The sequence below is a fragment of the Stegostoma tigrinum genome, chromosome 25, assembly GCF_030684315.1.
Source record: "Stegostoma tigrinum isolate sSteTig4 chromosome 25, sSteTig4.hap1, whole genome shotgun sequence".
In the NCBI taxonomy this organism is placed as follows: domain Eukaryota; kingdom Metazoa; phylum Chordata; class Chondrichthyes; order Orectolobiformes; family Stegostomatidae; genus Stegostoma; species Stegostoma tigrinum.
Genome location: NC_081378.1, coordinates 38695745 through 38715842, shown reverse-complemented (window position 1 = coordinate 38715842; position 20098 = coordinate 38695745). Strand labels below are relative to the sequence as shown.

Here is a 20098-nt window from a genome sequence, read left to right as displayed (position 1 = left end):
AACCTGTGAAATAATAGACTATTTTACGACTGAACAGTCACTGTTTCAAAAAAAGTAACAAGATCTCATAAGCACATGCTTGGAAGAAAGCAAATTCAGAAAGCAGACAGACAGTCTCAAGTGCAGTTCTCCAAATAAAGAACGTAAAGTGACAATTCTTAACCAAAAAAGAGAACTCCAGTTTTCAAATGCAACAAAGAGAGGTGACAGCTTTTCAGAACCCCAGCAGCTTCTAAAAATCCTGGTTCTCTGGGTGTGAACTTGATAAGCCCATTCAGGCTGCTTTTATTGTTTCCACTTTTAAATAAAAAGCAACTTGTGAAACCTAGGGTATTTATCTTTTTAGACTGCTCGGTACCTGTGCCCCTCAAAGGAACTAGGAAAAAAAACACTTCTTAAAGCCACAATATCATCACAACTGTTATCTTGATCTCGAAGACACCTCTGTCTTGGTTCATTTTTGTCAAATTTTATTATTCTATTCAAGAGCATATTTATGACATTGCAGAGAATTAAACTGATGGTGGGGTCAATTGACAAACGCTGTACTTTTAAGAACAGTGAAAATTTTACTCGAGTTTTTACTGATTTCAATGCATGGTTTTGTACATCTACACCTACGTTAGCACTTTGACAAAAAAAACTGAGTCCTGTGTGCAATGTTCACAAAAAACTGTATTCTCAAATGTATCAAACAGAATACTCACTTGTATTGAGCACAGCTGCCATTACGGCCTGAAGGGTCTCTGGGATAGAGAGTTATTGATGGAGAAGCCTGGGCTGATAACAAAAATCCAATTGCTAGAATCATGAGGCTTAATGCTGTTCCTACAAACAAAATCATAGAAGCCATCATTAGAATCTAAGATGAAGAAGTAAATAACTATGTCACAAATTTGTCCTCTCAATTTAAATGTACAAATATTTCAATAACTGAACATTTCATAAGTGCAAAATGGAAATAGCTCAAAACTCATAACGAATGCTGGGAAATTATCGAGAATAGCTGATGGAAAGAACGCATGGATATTTTGGATGCATCACTTTAATAGTTGGTAGAACTTGCTGGTCCACTCCATACCACAATACAATCACAAAAATGAAATATTTGGAAAAAATGCTTGATTTATTTGGTGGACTCGAAGACCTGAATCATTAACTACTATTTTCTGCACGAATATTGGCGACCATATTAATGTTTTAAGTCTATATAACTAACATTACAAATAATTACTGTCCAAAGGAACTGAAAACCAACCTGTGTGATTAATCTCAGTCTGACAGGATGACGGAATTGCTTCACATTGAGCAAACAGCAGAACATCCAATATGCAATAAGTAATTGTTAGAAGCAATACTATTTAAGAAAACAGGGGAGCAATTTAAATACTTGGTCTTATGATTGTTAGCTACTCACCAACCTCTCACTGCTCCTAATTCATTCACATTTAGTCAAATAGCTACTTCACTGGCTGAAATAATCATTTATGTTGCTACCATCCATTTCCTTTTCACCCTAACCACATGTAGCACAGAGGTGCAAGTCTTTAAAGCACGATGTCACTTCTACATGTTATTACCATGTATTGCAAAACAAATGTAATTCAAATATTGTCCTTTGAAGTCATTGTGCATCTGCAAAATGGAGTAAAGATCCATGAACTCTATTCCATCAGCAAGCATAGCAGAATTGAATGCCCACAATTACAGTTTTGATGCCAAAGTGTCAGTCATTTAACATAAACACCAAAAACATTTAGATTCTCAGAAGTGATAATGGGAACTGCAGATGCTGGAGAATTCAAGATAATAAAATGTAAGGCTGGATGAACACAGCAGGCCAAGCAGCATCTCAGGAGCACAAAAGCTGACGTTTCAGGCCTAGACCCTTCTTCAGAGAGGGGGATGGGGTGAGGGTTCTGGAATAAATAGGGAGAGGGGGGGAGGCGGACCGAAGATGGAGAGAAAAGAAGATAGGTGGAGAGGAGAGTATAGGTGGGGAGGTAGGGAGAGGATAGGTCAGTCCAGGGAAGACGGACAGGTCAAGGAGGTGGGATGAGGTTAGTAGGTAGGAGACGGAGGTGCGGCTTGGGGTGGGAGGAAGGGATGGGTGAGAGGAAGAACAGGTTAGGGAGGCAGAGACAGGTTGGACTGGTTTTGGAATGCAGTGGGGGGAGGGGAGATTTTGAAGCTGGTGAAGTCCACATTGATGCCATTGGGCTGCAGGGTTCCCAAGCGGAATATGAGTTGCTGTACCTGCAACCTTCGGGTGGCATCATTGTGGCACTGCAGGAGGCCCATGATGGACATGTCATCTAAAGAATGGGAGGGGGAGTGGAAATGGTTTGCAACTGGGAGGTGCAGTTGCTTATTGCGAACCGAGCGGAGGTGTTCTGCAAAGCGGTCCCCAAGCCTCCGCTTGGTTTCCCCAATGTAGAGGCAGCCACACCGAGTACAATGGATGCAGTATACCACATTGGCAGATGTGCAGGTGAACCTCTGCTTAATATGGAAAATCATCTTGGGGCCTGGGATAGGGGTGCGGGAGGTGGTGTGGGGGCAAGTGTAGCATTTCCTGCGGTTGCAGGGGAAGGTGCCGGGTGTGGTGGGGTTGGAGTGCAGTGTGGAGCGAACAAGGGAGTCACGGAGACAGTGGTCTCTACGGAAAGCAGACAAGGGTGGGGATGGAAAAATGTCTTGGGTGGTTGGGTTGGACTGTAGATGGCGGAAGTGTCGGACGATGATGCATTGTATCCGGAGGGTGGTGGGGTGGTGTGAGAGAACAAGGGGGATCCTCTTTGGGCAGTTGTGGTAGGGGCGGGGTGTGAAGGATGTGTTGCGGGAAATGCGGGAGACGCGGTCAAGGGCGTTCTCGACCACTGTGGGGGGAAGTTGCGGTCCTTGAAGAGTTTGGACATCTGGGATGTGCAGGAGTGGAATGCCTCATCATGGAGCAGATGCGGCAAAGGCGGAGGAATTGGGAATAGGGGATGGAATTTTTGCAGGTGTGTGGGTGGGAGGAGGTGTATTCTAGGTAGCTGTGGGAGTCGGTGGGCTTGAAATGGACATCAGTTACAAGCTGGTTGCCTGAGATAGAGACTGAGAGGTCCAGGAAGGTGAGGGATGTGTTGGAGATGGCCCAGGTGAACTGAAGGTTGGGGTGGAAGGCGTCGGTGAAGTGGATGAGCTGTTCGAGCTCCTCTGGGGAGCAAGAGGCGGTGCCGATACAGTCATCAATGTAACGGAGGAAGAGGTGGAGTTTGGGGCCTGTATAGGTGCGGAAGAGGGACTGTTCCACGTAACCTACAAAGAGGCAGGCATAGCTGGGGCCCATGCGGGTGCCCATGGCCACCCCCTTTGTCTGTAGGAAGTGGGAGGAATCGAAAGAGAAGTTGTTGAGGGTGAGGACGAGTTCTCAGAATCCTCACAGCATGTAACTAGGACAAAGAAAGCAAAAATAAAGTTGTTCTGAGGGGTTAGTCCTAAGAGATGATGTCATAAACATTATCCTTTTGAAGTGCAGAGCTCACCGTACCCCTGTTTGCATTTTTTCAATCATTTGATAACAGCTCACATTTTCTCAAAATTGGTATCATGAGCAAATTAGTTGAGGGAAACAAGTTTACCAACCTGTGAGACTGCCCAGCGTGAGCTTTCTGCGTCCTACCTTCTCAACCAACCAAACTCCAATCAATGTAAAGATGAAGTTTGTAAACGCTGTGACAGCAGCCAACCAGATTGCTAACGTGTCATCTTGGACTCCAGACATCTGTAATATAGTAGCACTGTAGTACCTGGACAGAACAATGGGACGAAATGACTGAGTAGTTGTAGAATCCAACCACATTCGATACCCAAACTGTGTACTGGTCATGCACAATTATACAACCATGACTCATTCAGCAGGGTAGAGATATGAATATTCGACAGCCCTACCTCCACCACCTTCTGAAGTGGACAGTTCGAAATATGCACAATCCTCTGAAAGGGGAAAAAAATTCCATCTTTTCCTGAAAAGAGAACTTGAATTTTAAAACATGGCGCCTTGGTTCTGAACTGACCCACAAGAGGAAACATGCTTCTCATGTGAAGACTATTCAGTGTTCTAAGATAACAAGGTGTAGAGCTGGATGATCACAGCAGGCCAGGAAGCATCAGGGGAGCAGGAAAGCTGACGTTTCGTGTCTGGACCCTTCTTCAGAAATGGAGGCAGAGAAGGGGGCTCTGAAATAAATAGAGGGGAAGGCGATGATAGGAGGTGGTCGGTGGAGCAGACAGGTCAACAGTAGACTGAGGCAGGGCTGAAACCCGTACAGGTGAGTGTAGGTAGGCAATTGGGCTGGGAGTTGGTCAGTGAGGTGGGAGCAGCAGATAGGTGGGAGAAAAAAGACAGGTCAAGGAGGCGGGGATGACATGGGCCCATCTTGGGATGAGGTTAGAGGCGGGGAGATTTTGAAGCTTGTGAAGTCCACATTGCAACGATTAGGCTGCAGGGTTCCCAGGCAGAGTTGGAGGTACTGTTCCTTCAGCCTTCGGGTGGCATTGTTGTGGCACTGGAGGAGGCCAGGATGGACATGTCTTCCAAGGAGTGGGAGGGGGAGTTGAAATGGTTTGCGACTGGGAGATCTTATCGTTTGACCGGTTGTCACAGGTGCTCCACAAAGCTGTCTCCAAACCTCCGCTTGGTTTCCCTGATGTACTGGAGGCCACATCAGGAACAGCAGATACAATATACCACATAAGCAGATCACAGTAAAGAAAATCTAGATGAAGCTGGCCATATACTGAAACACAGCAAATCTTCACTTAAAAGTTGTGCTTGCCCTCCTGAAAATTACAATTTTAAATTAATAGACTTTTATTTGAATCACAGGTTCTCAGAAATCAAAATTAAAACTGGAGATTGTTTTCTCTGACCAAGAGATGTCAGAAGGAACCTATGCACGAACTAAAATACTGTATCAGACGTGCAGTATTGTGAAACCCCATCTGAAAGAACTTGTAAGTGAATAGCCAACTATGAAAGAATCTTTGTACAGTTTAACATTTCAGGATCTCGCAACAGAAAACAGAAAACACTGAGTTGAACTGGTGTCTTTCGGAATTAAAATAACCTTTAAAATAAAATGTATTTTAACGCAGCAATACAAGTGCTGTAAATACAGCATCAGATGTAATGTTAAATGAATACATCATCTAGTGGCAGAAGCTGGCCAGTGCAGACAGATACACCTAAGGCCTAAGTGCAAGTGCAGTAGAGAAGTGGACTTTAAAACACAAGAACAGAGGAGGAATCAGAGTTGATGGGGGATTAGGAAATAGGAACTGCGGGCAGGGGTAGTTAGTAGTGGAAGCACAGGGAGACAAGTTTGAAGAGAAGGAAGGAGGCCCGTAGCAAACAATGTTAAACTGAAACTCTCAAATGTTAAACAAATACATTGGCAAGAACACTGAATTGAAATAATTTAACCAAGTCAACTTTAAATAGAGATTTTTGCACAGACACATGACACAGAAACTAGGAATCAGGATTATTAGAAAATATACACTTGCTAATAGCCAAAAGTGTGTTATATTCAGTTGTGGATTTACAGACTCCTACCAGAGAAATCATCTTGGAGGATCAAGGTCTGTGATTTATAAATAATCTGCCTCTTCTTTCAGGACCTGAGTGTAAATGACAAACTACTAAGCAAGTCCCACAGGGTTCAGTGTTGGGGCTGCAGCTGTTCACTTTATATATTAATGATCTGGATGAAGGGACTGGGGACATTCTGGCAAAATTTGCCGATGATACGACGTTAGGTGGACAGGCAGGTAGTACTGAGGAGGTGGGGAGGCTGCAGAAAGATTTGGACAGTTTAGGAGAGTGGTCCAGGAAATGGCTGATGAAATTCAACATGAGCAAATGCGAGGTCTTGCACTTTGGGAAAAAAAAGAATACAGGCATGGACTATTTTCTAAACAGTGAGAAAATTCATAAAGCCGAAGTACAAAGAGATCTGGGAGTGCTAGTCCAGGATTCTCTAAAGGTTATCTTGCAGATTGAGTCCGTGATTAAGAAAGCGAATGTAATGTTGTCGTTTATCTCAAGAGGGTTGGAATATAAAAGCAGCGATGTGCTTCTGAGACTTTATAAAGCTGTGTCCAATTTTGGGCCCCACACCTCAGGAAGGACATACTGGCACTGGAGCATGTCCAGTGGAGATTCACACGGATGATCCCTGGAATGGCAGGCCTAACATACGATGAACAGCTGAGGATCCTGGGACTGTATTCATTAGAGTTTAGAAGGTTGAGAGGAGATCTAATAGAAACATACAAGATAATGCATGGCTTAGAAAGGGTGGATGCTGGGAGGTTGTTTCCATTAGGCGGGGTGACGAGGACCCATGGGCACAGCTTTAGAATTAGAGGGGGTAAATTTAAAACGGAAATGAGGAGACATTTCTTCAGCCAGAGAATGTTTGGCTTATGGAATTCATTGCCACGGAGTGCAGTGGAGGCTGGGACGTTAAACGTCTTCAAGGCAGAGATTGATGACTTCTTGATCTCGCAAGGAAGTAAGGGCTACGGGGAGAGTGCAGGGAAGTGGAGTTGAAATGCCCATCAGCCATGCTTAAATGCCAGATTGGACTCAGTAGGCCGAATGGCCTTACTTCCACTCCTATGTCTTATGGTCTTAAGTCTATTATGGCTGCAATAAAGATAAATAAGTACCCAGAAATAACCCTTTTATGGAAGAATGGGGCCACCTTAACTACAGGGACCAGGTTAATGGGAAGCGTGCAAAAGGTCACAAACATAATGGGTATTTAATGTGAGAATTGAGAAACTTGTTTTAACATACTTTCCTGTGAAATCCAATCAGCACCTCCCCCACTACACGACTTCCAACTTGTGGCCTGTCTCAAACCACCAACATTTGGCCTTTCCCCACGCCCAACTTTCCATTTGTGGCCCCTCCGCACTGCTGACCTCCTATTGCGACCTCTTTCGTCTCCTTGACTCAACTGCCAATTTCCTTTCCTGATTCAAAGATCGAGCTCTAATATCGTCAAAGTGAGCCTCCCAATAGTTCAGAAGTACTGGGGCTATTAAGATTCATTTTGATAAAAATAGTTTTCAAATGTGATCATGCCCATTCACCTAAAGACTTCACTTTCAGCAAGGGTTCACCACTTGGAAGTGGCAAGAAACCACAATTCAGAGCATTGTGGAGGATCTAAAACAATGAAGAGGATCAATCAGCAGGAGGTTTAGGAAGCAGGGTCACCGGTAAGGAGGAAGTTAGTTAAGTATTTCTTTCATTTTTTAAAAAATTCATTCACAGAATGATAGCATCATTGGCCAGGTCAGCATTTATTTCCCAGAGGGATTCGGGTGTGTTAATTCATGAATCACAGAAGTTTGGAATGCAGGTACAGCAATTAGAAAAGCATATAGAATGCTACCGTATATTGAGGGGAACCAAATAAGTAGGGAGGTAATTCTTCCATTAAATAGGACTTTGGTGAAACCACATCTACATGCTGTATATAGCATTGGTCTCCCTATTTAAGGATGCAAGAGGTACTGAATAATGGAATGGACTAATATTGAGAATTGTATGGTTGCCTTATAAGAAACAGGTGGACAAGTTACTCTTCTATAGACTAGACTTTAGAAGAATAAGAGATGACATGATTGAAACGTACAAGGTCCTGAGGGGACCTCATACGGCTGATGTGGAAAGGACGTTTTGTCTTACATAAGACTTTAGAACTGGATTCATTGTTTGCAATTTGTTTACATTGAAGACAGATGAGAATACTTTTCTGCAAGGGTTTAATGTCTTCAGATCACAGTTCCCCGAAAAGGTGGAGGAGGCACAGAAAGGTGGTGATGGGCCATTAAAAGGCAAGTTCACTAACCTGCATGGTGAGATGCTCAAACTTTTTTGGTACGCTGTGTGCAGTTACTTTGTGCTTGATTCCAGCATTACTGTTACCACTTCCTTGTCCTGGCGTCTTATGACTTCATCTGGAAGGCATTCTGTGAAGAAACTGCATGTCGGCTCCACCCAACAGTGTAAAAGAACCTTAGAAACTTTGTGTTTAGCCCTGTTCTACCATAATTCAATCTTTCCATTCACTTCTGTTTTCCCCAGAAACAGTTCTAATGCAAACTTCAACACACCCCACCCCTCTACCCTTAATGTGTGTTATTCTGCTGTGCACAGCTGTACACAGACTCCAAATCCAAGTTAAAATATAGTTCTACATGCATGCTCGAAGTGAAAGCAGCAAGTTAGAGAGAAGCAAGCAACACCTCAACCTAATAAAAACTCCCATGGCCCCACCATTTAGGACGGAATGAACAATTTAAGTGCACAAGGAGGCTCCAGAACTATGGCAGAGACCTGCACATCAGTGTAGGACAAGACTAAACCATTTATATCATCTTCAGTAGGAAATGCTGACTTGATTATGGATCTCCACCTTCTTAAGGATTCCAGGATTACAGATATCAATCTTCAGGCAATTTGATTCACTCCAAGTGATATGAAGAAACAGCTGAAGGTATTGGGTACAAAGTCAAATGGCCCTCATTGCAGGCCAATGCCAAAAGCATGTCCTTCTGAATGAATCATACCCACAGCCAAGCTATTCCAAGACTACAACTCAAAGAAGCCAAATGTCCTATTCACAAAAAGCAAGACAAATCCAATCAGACATGAATGGCCCCAGTACTTCTGAACTATTGGGAAGCTCACTTGGATGATATTAGAGCTCGACCTTTGAATCAAGAAAGGAAATTAGCAGTTGAGTCAAGGAGACAAAAGAGGTCGCAATAGGAGGTCAGCAGTGCGGAGGGGCCACAAATGGAATGTTGGGCGTGGGAAAAGGCCAAATGTTGGGAGGTTTGAGAGACAGGCCACATGAAGTCTTTAGGTGAACTTGTCTTTGATAGTGAGGTCAAACACTTTGAAAGAGAGTTGTACAGGAATGAAACAGATCTTGCAGTCCAACTCATCCATGCCAACCAGATATCCTAAATTAATTTAGTCCCATTTGGCAGCATGTAACCCATATCCCTCTAACCTCTTCCTATTCATACATCCATCCCGATACCTTTAGGTGTTGTAATTGTACCAGCCTCCACCATTTCCTCTGGCAGCTCATTCCATCATGCTCAGCATGAAGAAGTTGCCCTTTAGATCCCTTTTAGATCTTTCCCCTCTCACCTCAATACCTCGTCCACTGGAAGGAAGCTACCAGTTGCTTTTGTAGGAGTTGTGCATAGTGAATTGGCATCTCACTGAGGCAGTCTCAGAAGTGTACAGTGAGTCAGCGTCACTGTGAAAAGGTCAGGGAGAGAAAGAGAAGAGTTTCTGCTTCTGAAACAGCTTGAAAGAGAATGGGGACAGCAGCTCCATGAACAGCGGGAGTGTGCAATGTCAGCATTTTCTCAAACAACACAACAGTACTGGTCAACAGCTTCATTAACAGAAATGCGGATCTGTGTATGAAGGGCAGTGACAATTAGAGGTTTAAAAAAACAGATCCCCTTCAACATCTTTCCTTCTATAAGAGCAAAAGGGTGATATCACAAAGAGATAGGTATTTATTTTATGTCCCTCAATTGCCAGTTAGTTTAAATCAGGAGACATTATTACAGTTGAACAGGATAGTTAAAGCACTTCACATCTAAAATATTTAACCATACAGATGGCTCCTTGAGAAACTTTGATTCAGAGTCCATAAGCTGTAGACACTGATACATCAGAAGGGGCAAGAGGTACCATTTAAGGAGGCAGTCACACCCCTTAGATTAATCACATCAAATTTGATTGGTGTCTAGGGCTAGGAGGGCATTACTGTGAGTGAAGCAATTATGGCGATCTGGAATGTAACTTAGATAGAGCCTCTGCAAGCACCCTTATCCAATAGGTTTATGGCTCCCAGTCCTGGTGTGGATGAGGGCATGGGTTGCTGTGCGGGTGTGCAAACTAACCACAGCATCATAGTCCTGAGTGCCTTTCAAGTTGATGGGGAAAAGAGAAATGTAGTAATAATAGTGGATAGCATAGTTATAGGAATAGATATGGCTCTCTGCAGCAAAGACAGGGATCTGAAGGTTGTGCTGCATACTTGGTGCGAACATTCAGGACATCTTTTGAGCTGGCAATGATCTTGAAATAGGAGGGGCAAAATCCAATTCTCTCGGTCCATATACATACCAATGACACGGTATAGAAAATTTCTTAAGAGCTCCTTGAGAATATATGCAGCAGAGTTGGTAAAGGTGTAACGGTAGATGTGCATTTGAATTTTTAGAAGGCATTCGATAAAGTTGCACAAAATAAGAGCTCGCGATATTGTGGATAATATATTAGCTTAGATCGAGGAGTGGCTTATACACAAGACAGAGTTGGGGCTAACGTGGTTTTGCTCGGGCTTGAAAGGTGCAAATAGTGGAGAGATCAGTTCTGCGGCTTCATTTATTTACTATCTATATTAATGATTGACAGCTGGTGGCAGAGAATAATGTATCTAAAAATTTGCTGATACTACCAAAAAAATGAAAGGGCATGTTGTAATTAGGAAAAACAGAATCTGAAGTGATTACGGATTGAGTGGGCATAAAGAAGTGTATTCATGTGCATAACACTGACAGTCTGAGGGGTGGACAGGTCTGCGAATCAAAAACTAGTGTAGAGGCAGAGCCGATAAGTCAGACATCATGGAGAGCTGTGGTAATAGGGGACTCCATTGTTAGAGGGACTGACAGGGGTTTCTGCGGCAACAGGCGAGATTTGAGGATAGTGAGTTGCATTCCTGGTGCCAGGATCAAGGACGTCACTGACAGAGTGCAGAGAATCCTCAAGGGTGAAGGTGAAGAGCCAGAGGTGGTGGTGCATGTCGGCACTAATGACGTTGGGAAGAAAAAGGAGGGGCATTCTACAGCAGGATTTCAAAGAACTTGGAAGAAGGCTGAAGAGCAGGATTTCCAGGGTGGTTATCTCCGATTTGCTTCCAGTTCCTCGGGCTGGAGAGGGCAGGAACAGAGAGATAATGGACTTGAACGTGTGGCTGAGGGACTGGTGCCAGAAGCAAGAATTTAAATTCTTGGATCACTGGGCTATGTTTTGGGGTAAGGATAAATTGCATAAGAGGGACGGTTTGCATCTTAAAAGGTGGGGGACCAGCATTCTGCCAGACAGGTTTGCCACTGCAACACTGGTGTGTTTAAACTAAGTAATGGGGGGAGGGGCCAAACTGGAAATTTAAGAATCAAGTTAAAGGCAAAGTGAGAATAAGCGAAGTTAAGAAAGACAGAATCAAAAGAGCAGAAAACTCAAGAAGGGATCGTACAGTATGGCCAAGTGAAATAGGGATTAAAAGAAAGGGTGAGGGGAGAAACAAATTAAAAATATTATATATGAATGCACGAAGCACAAGAAGTAAGGTGGATGAGCTTGAGGCTCAGTTGGAAGTTGGCAAATATGATGTTGTGGGGATAACTGAGATGTGGCTTCAAGTGGACAGGGCCTGGGAGATGAATATTCAAGGCTATACGTGCTATCGAGAGGACAGACTGGTGGGCAGAGGGGGTGGGGTGGCCCTGTTGGTGAGGAATGATATTCAGTCTCTTGCGAGGGGGGACATAGAATCAGATGTAGAGTCAATATGGATAGAGCTGAGAAATTATAAGGGTAGAAAGACCCTAATGGGAGTTATCTACAGGCCCCCAAACAGTAGTCAGGATATAGGGTGCAAGTTGAATCAGGAGTTGAAATTGGCCTGTCGCAAAGGTATCACGACAGTTGTTATGGGAGATTTCAACATGTGGGTAGACTGGGAGAGTCAGGATGGTACTGGACCCCAAGAAAGGGAGTTTGTGGAGTGCCTCTGAGATGGATTCTTAGAACAGCTTGTACTGGAGCCTACCAGGGAGGAGGCAATTCTGGATCTGGTGTTGTGCAATGAATCGGATTTAATCAGGGACCTCGAAGTAAAGGAGCCATTAGGAGGTAATGACCATAATATGATAAGTTTTAATCTGCAGTTTGAGAGGGAGAAGGGAGAATTGGAAGTGTCAGTATTGCAGTTGAATAAAGGGAACTATGGAGCTACAAGAGAGGAGCTGGCCAATGTTCAATGGTACAATACCCTCGCAGGGATGGCAGTGGAACAACAATGGCAGGTATTTCTGGATGTAATGCAGAAGGTGCAGGATCAGTTCATTCCAAAGAGGAAGAAAGATCCTAAGGGGAGGCAGGGACAGCCGTGGTTGACGAGGCAAGTTAAGGACTGTATTAAGATAAAAGAGAAGTAAAACATAGCAAAGATGAGTGGGAAGCCGGAGGACTGGGAAGCGTTTAAAGAGCAACAGCGGATACCTAAAAAGGCAATACACAGAGAAAAAATGAGCTATGAAGGCAAACTTGTCAAAAATATAAAAGGAGGATAGTAAAAGTTTTTTTAGGTATGTGAAAAGAAAAAAAATGGTTAAGACTAAAATTGGGCCCTTGAAGTCAGAAACAGGTGAATTTATTATGGGGAACAAGGAAATGGCAGGAGAGGTGAATAGGTACTTTGGATCTGTCTTCACTAGGAAAGACACAAGCAATCTCCCAGATGCCACAGTGGCTGAAGGACCTAGGGTAATAGACGAACTGAAGGGTATTTATATTAGGCAGGAAATGGTGTTGGATAGACTGTTAGGTCTGAAGGCCGGTAAGTCCCCAGGACCTGATGGCTTGCATCCCAAGGTACTGAAGGAGGTGGCTCTAGAAATTGTGGACGCATTGGTAATTATTTTCCAAGGTTCTATAGATTCAGGATCAGTTCCTGCGGATTGGAGGGTAGCAAATGTTGTCCCACTTTTCAAGAAAGGGAGAGAGAGAAAACAGGAAAATTATAGACCGGTTAGCCTGACGTCAGTGGTGGAAAAGATGCTGGAGTCAATTATAAAAGATGAAATTACGACTCATTTGGATAGCAGTAACAGAATAGGTCAGAGTCAGCATGGATTTACGAAAGGGAAATCATGCTTGACTAATCTCCTGGAATTTTTTGAGGATGTATCTATGAAGATGGATAAGGGAGAACCAGTGGATGTAGTATACCTGGACTTTCAGAAAGCCTTTGATACAAAGTCCCACATAGGAGATTGGTGAACAAAATTAGGGCACATGGTATTGGGGGCAAAATACTGACTTAGATTGAAAATTGGTTGGCTGACAGGAAGCAAAGAGTAGTGATAAACGGGTCCCTTTCGGAATGACAGGCGGTGACCACTGGGGTACCACAAGGTTTGATGCTGGGACCGCAGCTGTTTACGATATATATTAATGATATAGATGAAGGCATTAAAAGTAATATTAGCAAATTTGCTGATGACACAAAGTTGGGTGGCAGTGTGAAATGTGAGGAGGATGTTGAGAGAATACAGGGTGACTTGGGCAGACTAGGTGAATGGATGGATGCATGGCAGATGCAGTTTAATGTGGATAAATGTGTGGTTATACACTTTGGTGGCAAGAACAGGAAGGCAGATTACTATCTCAATGGAGTTAGTTAGGTAAAGGGCAAGTACAATGAGATCTAGGTGTTCTTGTACAATGAAAGCAAGCGTGCAGGTACAGCAGGCAGTGAAGAAAGCTAATAGCATGCTGGCCTTCATAACAAGAGGAATTGAGTATAGGAGCAAAGAGGTCCTTCTGCAGCTGTACGGGGCCCTGGTGAGACTGCACCTGGAGTACTGCGTGCAGTATTGGTTTCCAAATTTGAGGAAGGACATTCTTACTATTGAAGGAGTGCAGCGTAGGTACACGAGGTCAATTCCTGGAATGGCGGGACTATCATATGTTGAAAGATTGGAGCAACTGGGCTTGTATACACTTGAGTTTAGAAGGATGAGAAGGAATCTGATTGAGGTGTATAAGATTATTAAGGGATTGGACACTCTGGAGGCAGGAAGCATGTTTCCGCTGATGGGTGAGTCCAGAACCAGGAGGACACAGTTTAAAAATAAAGGGTAGGCCATTTAGAACAGTTGAGGAAAAACTTCTTCACCGAGAGTGGTGGATATATGGAATGCTCTGCCCCAGAAGGCAGTGGAGGCCAACTCTCTGGATACTTTCAAGAAAGAGATAGATAGAGCTCTTAAAGATAGTGGAATCAAGGGTTATGGGGATAAGGCAGGAACAGGATACTGATTGTGGATGATCAGCCATGGTCATAATGAATGGTGGTGCTGGCTCGAAGGGCCGAATGGCCTACTCCAGCACCTATTGTCTATTGAAACACAAGAAGTTGGCATATAGGTGCCACAAATAAATTAAAAGACAAATAGAACTAACGCTCTGAACCTGCATTCTCAACAGATGGTGTAACTACAAAATGAAAGGGTAATAAAAGGTCCTTCTTAGGATGGCAGCTGCTGACTAGTGGAGTTCTGCAAGGGTCAGTGTTGGAACCACAACTTCTCACTTTATACATTAAAGATCTAGCTACAGGAACTGAGGGCATTCTGGCTAAGTTTGCAGATGGTACAAAAATAGGTGGAGGGACACTAGTACTGAGTAGGTGCGGAGGCTGCAGAAGGATTTAGATCAATTAGAGGAGTAGTCAAAGAAATGTCCGATGGAATACAACTTGGGAAAGTTTGCGGTTACGCACTTTGGTAGTAAGAACAGAGACAGAGACTATTTTCTAAACGGGCAGTAAACTTAAACCTGAAGTGTAAAGGCACTTGGGAGTTCTAGTCCAGTATTCTGAATGTTAACTTGCAGGTTGAGTCAGTAGTTAGCAGGAAAATGCAACGTGGGCATTTATTTTGAGAGAACTAAAATACAAAAACAGCAGCAATGTACTTCTGAGGCTTTATCAGGTTCTGGTCAGACCTCATTTAGAATATTGAGAGCAATTGTACGCCCCATATCTCAAGAAGAATGTAATGGCCCTGGAGCGGGTCCAGAGGAGGCTCACAAGAATGACCCAAGAATGAAAAGCTTAACATGTGAGTTCAGTTTGAAGACTCCAAGTCTTGGAGTTTCTCGATGGAGCTTAGAAGAATGAGGGGGTATCTAACTGAAATTTATGGAATACTGAAAGTGCTAGACAGAATGGCCATTGGGAAGATGTCTCTTCTAGCAGGAGAGACCAGGATCTGAGGATACAGCCCTAGGATAAGAGGGAGAACCTTTAGAACAGAGAGGAGGAGAAACTTCTTCAACCAGAAAGCGTGAATCTATGGAATTCATTGCCACAGAAGGCAGTAGAGGTCAGATCATTCAATATATTCAGGACAATAGATAGGCTTTTGATTGTTAAGGGAATCAAAAGGTTACAGGATGATGGTGGGTGCATGAGGTTGAGAAATTATCAGCCATGAATGAATGGTGGAGCAGACTTGATGGGCCAAATGACCCAATTTCTGCACCTACATCTTAAGGTGAAACCAATCACTTTCTGGTGTGCACTTGGGCAAAAGAAATTGAACTGTTGAAGATTTTCATTCAAAACAGAATTGCTGTTCTCTTATCAATGTCAATTATGCTGCTTACACAAATACAAACCAATAGTTCCCCAACTTGATTGAACTGGGATAGTCCAGGATTTCCAAAGTGGAAAAATAATTATAACATTAGCAGTTTGAGCATACTGCCAGTCATATCCAGCTCCTACAGATATCAGCATTAAAAAAGACCAGGGGTTGGGGGGATAAAGAAGACATTCACATCCTTTCTGACCAGTGTGGCCACAATCATCTTATTCATTTATGATATTAAACACCACTTCAGTTGTTTTTAATGGCAAGGTAAGGTATGAACCTTTCTTCCTCAGCTACAAACGTTAAAATAAAAATCAAATCTCCATCTTCTGAGAGTTTTCACTTGGTCTGTTGCTTCCATGTGGTGCTTACCTCAGTAGCAAGGCTTGTGAAAGGGTGCAAACTTTTGCAGGGAAGAATGCAGATTGCCTTGTAGGATGACCCCAAAACCACCACAGGCCTGGAAAACCCCAGCTTCCATCAGTGTTGTCTTGACAGCAGAAATATGGGTTAGTTGGCTGTCAGGCAACAGCAAAGATACTGATGGATAGGCAAGGAGAAAAATGCCACCATCCTGGAGTAAAAGGACAGATGATTTATACTTCACTGTAAATGTGCCAAACTCCAACATGGTAACATCTCAGCAACCTTCATGGTCTATTGGACGTCATATCGTTGGGTCTGTTGCATCGCTCCACAAGCCTCTCTGAGCACTATGATGATAACAAGCTCAATTTGCATGATCTAAGTCAGAACTTCCACGTCAGAAGCTAGACATTAGATGGCTTCTACTGCTGTACAGACATAACCTAAGATGACAGCAGTTAGCTGTTGCATCATTGCATCTGTAAGTATGTGAATGAGTTGACTGTTGATTTCAAGAAAACAATGGGTTCCATACTCAGCACAAAGCCCTGTACAAAGGCCCCAGTGCTGGACTTCATGCTCTTTTGACATTAGCAGACAAGTCAGAAAGCTTAGAGTCAATGAGTCCAGAATTTCAGAACTTACATTTATCAGCTTTCTTCTGTAAACTATTCAAAACTCTTACAATAGTCTTGCACATTAATTCTGCTGTATAATATCATCCTGAGCCATACTGGGGCCTGTAGTGAGCCTCTTGCTCAGCTGCAAGCTCATTTGTGCCAGATGTCTTACCGTGCACAAGTCTGATTTTATTGTCAATATCTGAGCTGGTGGCTATGCAAGATATTCCTTTATCACAATTTCCTGCTCTCACACCACTGCTGGGCTAGGTGGCCACTCTTTAGTATCTGAAAGAACCACACAAGGGCAGGACTGTGGGAAGGAAAGAACATACTTACACCATCTGCAGCTTGTAAAGCACAAGAGATTTTTGGCTGATGACTTGTAGAATGGGAGAAGCAAAAGCAGTAAGGTGAATAAATGGACACGTTTGCTCCCACAACAGCATGTACAGTATCCTGCACTGTGGAGAAGATATACAACTTTGCCAGTCCTTATGAGTTGATTTATGATGCATCTGGTTATGTACCACACTGTAATTAAACTAATTCAGACAGACAATGTTCTTCTTAAATTAAAATTAATAAAAAGATTCCATATTGAGCATTTGAAACCCTCATGAATTAGGTCTCAAATTCATTCAGAAGGCAATAATTACTTTGAAAGAAATGACTGAAGGATACGAAATGAAAATAGATGGGATTAGACTAACTGGTTAACCTAGACAAAGAAAACAGTGCAGTCTTGAGAAAGGAAATAGCTATTCCTGTATCATGATATTCAAGATTGTACCAATCGGAAGTTCTTCAGAATGATGAATTGTTTCTGAATTTGGCACTACAACGATTCAGCACAACAGCAATAAAGTATATGAGTAATCTGTCAACATTTAAAGTGAAGGCACATGAAGGTGTTATGAGACAGAAAAATCAAATCATTTTCCAAATTAATTGGGTGTATTTTTGGCTCCAAAATGGTACTACGAATACTTCACAATTTTCAGATTATCACAAAAACTATACTGCTGACCAGCTGTCAGAAGTACGCTCAGATGATCATAAATGGGCTCAGAGAGATGGACAGAGATAATTTTCCTCTTGCGAAAAGAAGGCAGGACGTACTGCAGCTTCAGGATAAAGGGTTGATTCTTTAGTAATTAAGGAGAAGTTCTTTATTCACAGGGATGCTGCTTTGGGATTGTTTACCAGGAGGATTGTGGATACTCAAGGACTGCAAAGTAATAAGCATTTAGTCCATTCAGAGATGCATGGAACAAAATTAGATTCAAGGCAGAAAACAGCTCCAATTGTATTAAATGGTGATGTTGGCTTAAGGTCACAAATAGTCAATGCCTATAGTCTTTCTGCTTCTCCCAGTTTACTTAGGTAACCTCAATGCTGATTGATCACCCTTGATTTCCTCTGGTTTGTCAATTATTCCTCTTCCAATCCTTCTACATTCAGGTTCCTTGCCACCCATCTTTTTGTCCAGTCTTGGGCCTCCCTTATCACCCTGGCAGTCCAATCTCTAACACCAGCCTCATCACATGTTCCCTCTCTGCAAAAGGTAATCATATCATTTCAATCTCATCTCACAGTTATTTCCTTCAATAATATGCACTGACTCCCAATGCATTTTTAAATAAATTAATCCCAAATTTCACTAATATCCAATCATCATCTCTTTATGTACCTCAAGTCATCTAACAAAGCTAGTCTCACAATGGTCTTGCACATAGATAAGTTCTGCTAAAACTGAAAGTATCAAACAATACTTCAGTGCATTTCTTTCTTTTGCTCCAGCAAAGCTCACTGCTGTTTCAATTTCAATTCCCAAACTTCCACTATCTGCTGCCAATGAACCAGCTACTCAAAAGATTAAACACGAGGGTAAGCAAGCCAGTAATATAAAATGAAGACTAAGAGTTTCTTTACACATATAAATGGCAAAAGTAGGCATTGGACCACTGGAAAATGACGGTGGGGAGACAGTAGTGGGGAACAAGGAAATTGCTGAGGAACTGACTAATTACTTCGCATTAGTCTTCACGATGGATGACACGAGTAATATCCCAAAAATTCAAGAGAGTCAGGGGGCAGAGCCGAGTGCGGTGGCCATCACCAAGGAAAAGGTGCTAGTAAAACTGATTGGCCTGAAGGTGGACAAATCACCTGTATCAGATGGACTACACCCCATTTTCTAAAAAAGAGATAGCTGAAGAGATAGTGGAAGTGTTAGTGGTGATCTTTCAGGAATCACTTGAGTCGGGGAGGGTCCCAGAGGACTGGAAGATCACTAACGTGACACGCCTTTTAAAAAAGGGAGTAAGGCCAATGGATCTTATCTACCTGGACTTCAAAAAGGTCTTTGATAAGGTGCCACACAGGAGGCGGAGTAAGATAAGGACCCGTGGTGTTAGAGGCAAGGTGCTAGCATGGATAGTAGAATGGCAGTCTGGCAGAAAGCAGACATTAGGGATGAGGGGGTCTTTCTCCGGATGGCAGCTAGTGACAAGAGGTGTTCCTCAAGGGTCAGTGTTGAGACCACTACTTTTCACATTAATGATCTAGATGAAGGAACTGTGGAAATTCTGGCTAAGTTTGCAGACAATACAAAGATAGGTGGAAGGAGAGGTAGTATTGAAGTGGTGGCGAGGCTGTAGAAAGACTGCAGACAAAAGTGGCAGATGGAGGATGACGTGGGAAAGTGTGAGGTCATGTACTTTGGCAAGAAGAATAAAAGCATGAACTATTTATTTTGAGAGGGCTTGAATATAAAAGCAGGGATGTACCACTGAGGCTTTACAAGGCTCTGGTCAAGCCACATTTGGAGTATTGAGAGCCATTTTGGACCCCATATCTCAGGAAGGATGTACTGGCCCCGGAGTGAGTTCAGAGGAGGTTCGTGAGAATGGTCCCAGGAATGGAAACATGAGGAACATTTGAGGACTCTGGGACTATACTAAACTCCAATGAGAAGGATGAGGGGGGATGTAACTTAAACTTTCAGAATACTGAATGGCCTGGACAAAGTAGATGTTGGGAAGATGCTTCCATTGGAGGACCCAAGGGTCCTAGAGGGCCTTAAAGTAAAAGGAAGGCCTTTTAGAATGGAGATAAGGAGAAACTTCTTCAGCCAGAGAGTGGTAAATCTATGGAATTCACTGCCACAGAAGATCATAGAGGTCAGGTCATTGAGTATATTTAAGACTGAGATAGATAAGTTCTTGATTATCCAGGGGGTCAATGGTTATGGGGAGAAAGCAGGAGAATGGGGTTGAGGAACTTATCAGCCATGATTGAATGGCAGAGTAGACTCAGTGAGCTAAATGGCCTAATTTCTGCTCTTATGTCTTATGGTCTTACTCACATTATCCAGATCTTTACCCAAAATCTCTACACCTTCACACCAATCATTTACTCTAGCTCAAACAGACAGTGCATAACCTAGGTCTTTCATTCATTGAAATATCTAGTTTTTTTGCTTTTTTTCTCCTATTCGAGATACTTCATCTTCTTCACATTTATCCACCATGTAGCTCAATGCTGGATGCAAATATTAGGAAATG

The 20098-nt window shown here is 42.9% G+C and overlaps 1 protein-coding gene across 5 annotated transcripts in view; it reads right to left on the bottom strand.

The window, feature by feature from the left end:
• The window catches only part of LOC125463048 (proton myo-inositol cotransporter-like), a 111113-nt gene that overhangs the window by 28641 nt on the left and 62374 nt on the right, over positions 1-20098 (bottom strand). For all 5 annotated transcript variants that reach the window (XR_007249741.2, XR_007249742.2, XM_048553691.2 and 2 more), the window contains exons 5-6: positions 3631-3794; positions 708-828 (exon numbers count right to left, since the gene is read on the bottom strand). Coding sequence is in view for 3 of the 5 variants with exons in the window: in XM_048553691.2 (XP_048409648.1) it covers positions 708-828; positions 3631-3794 (285 nt within the window). In the remaining 2 variants the exon portion in view is untranslated. The remainder of the gene's footprint in view (positions 1-707; positions 829-3630; positions 3795-20098) is intronic.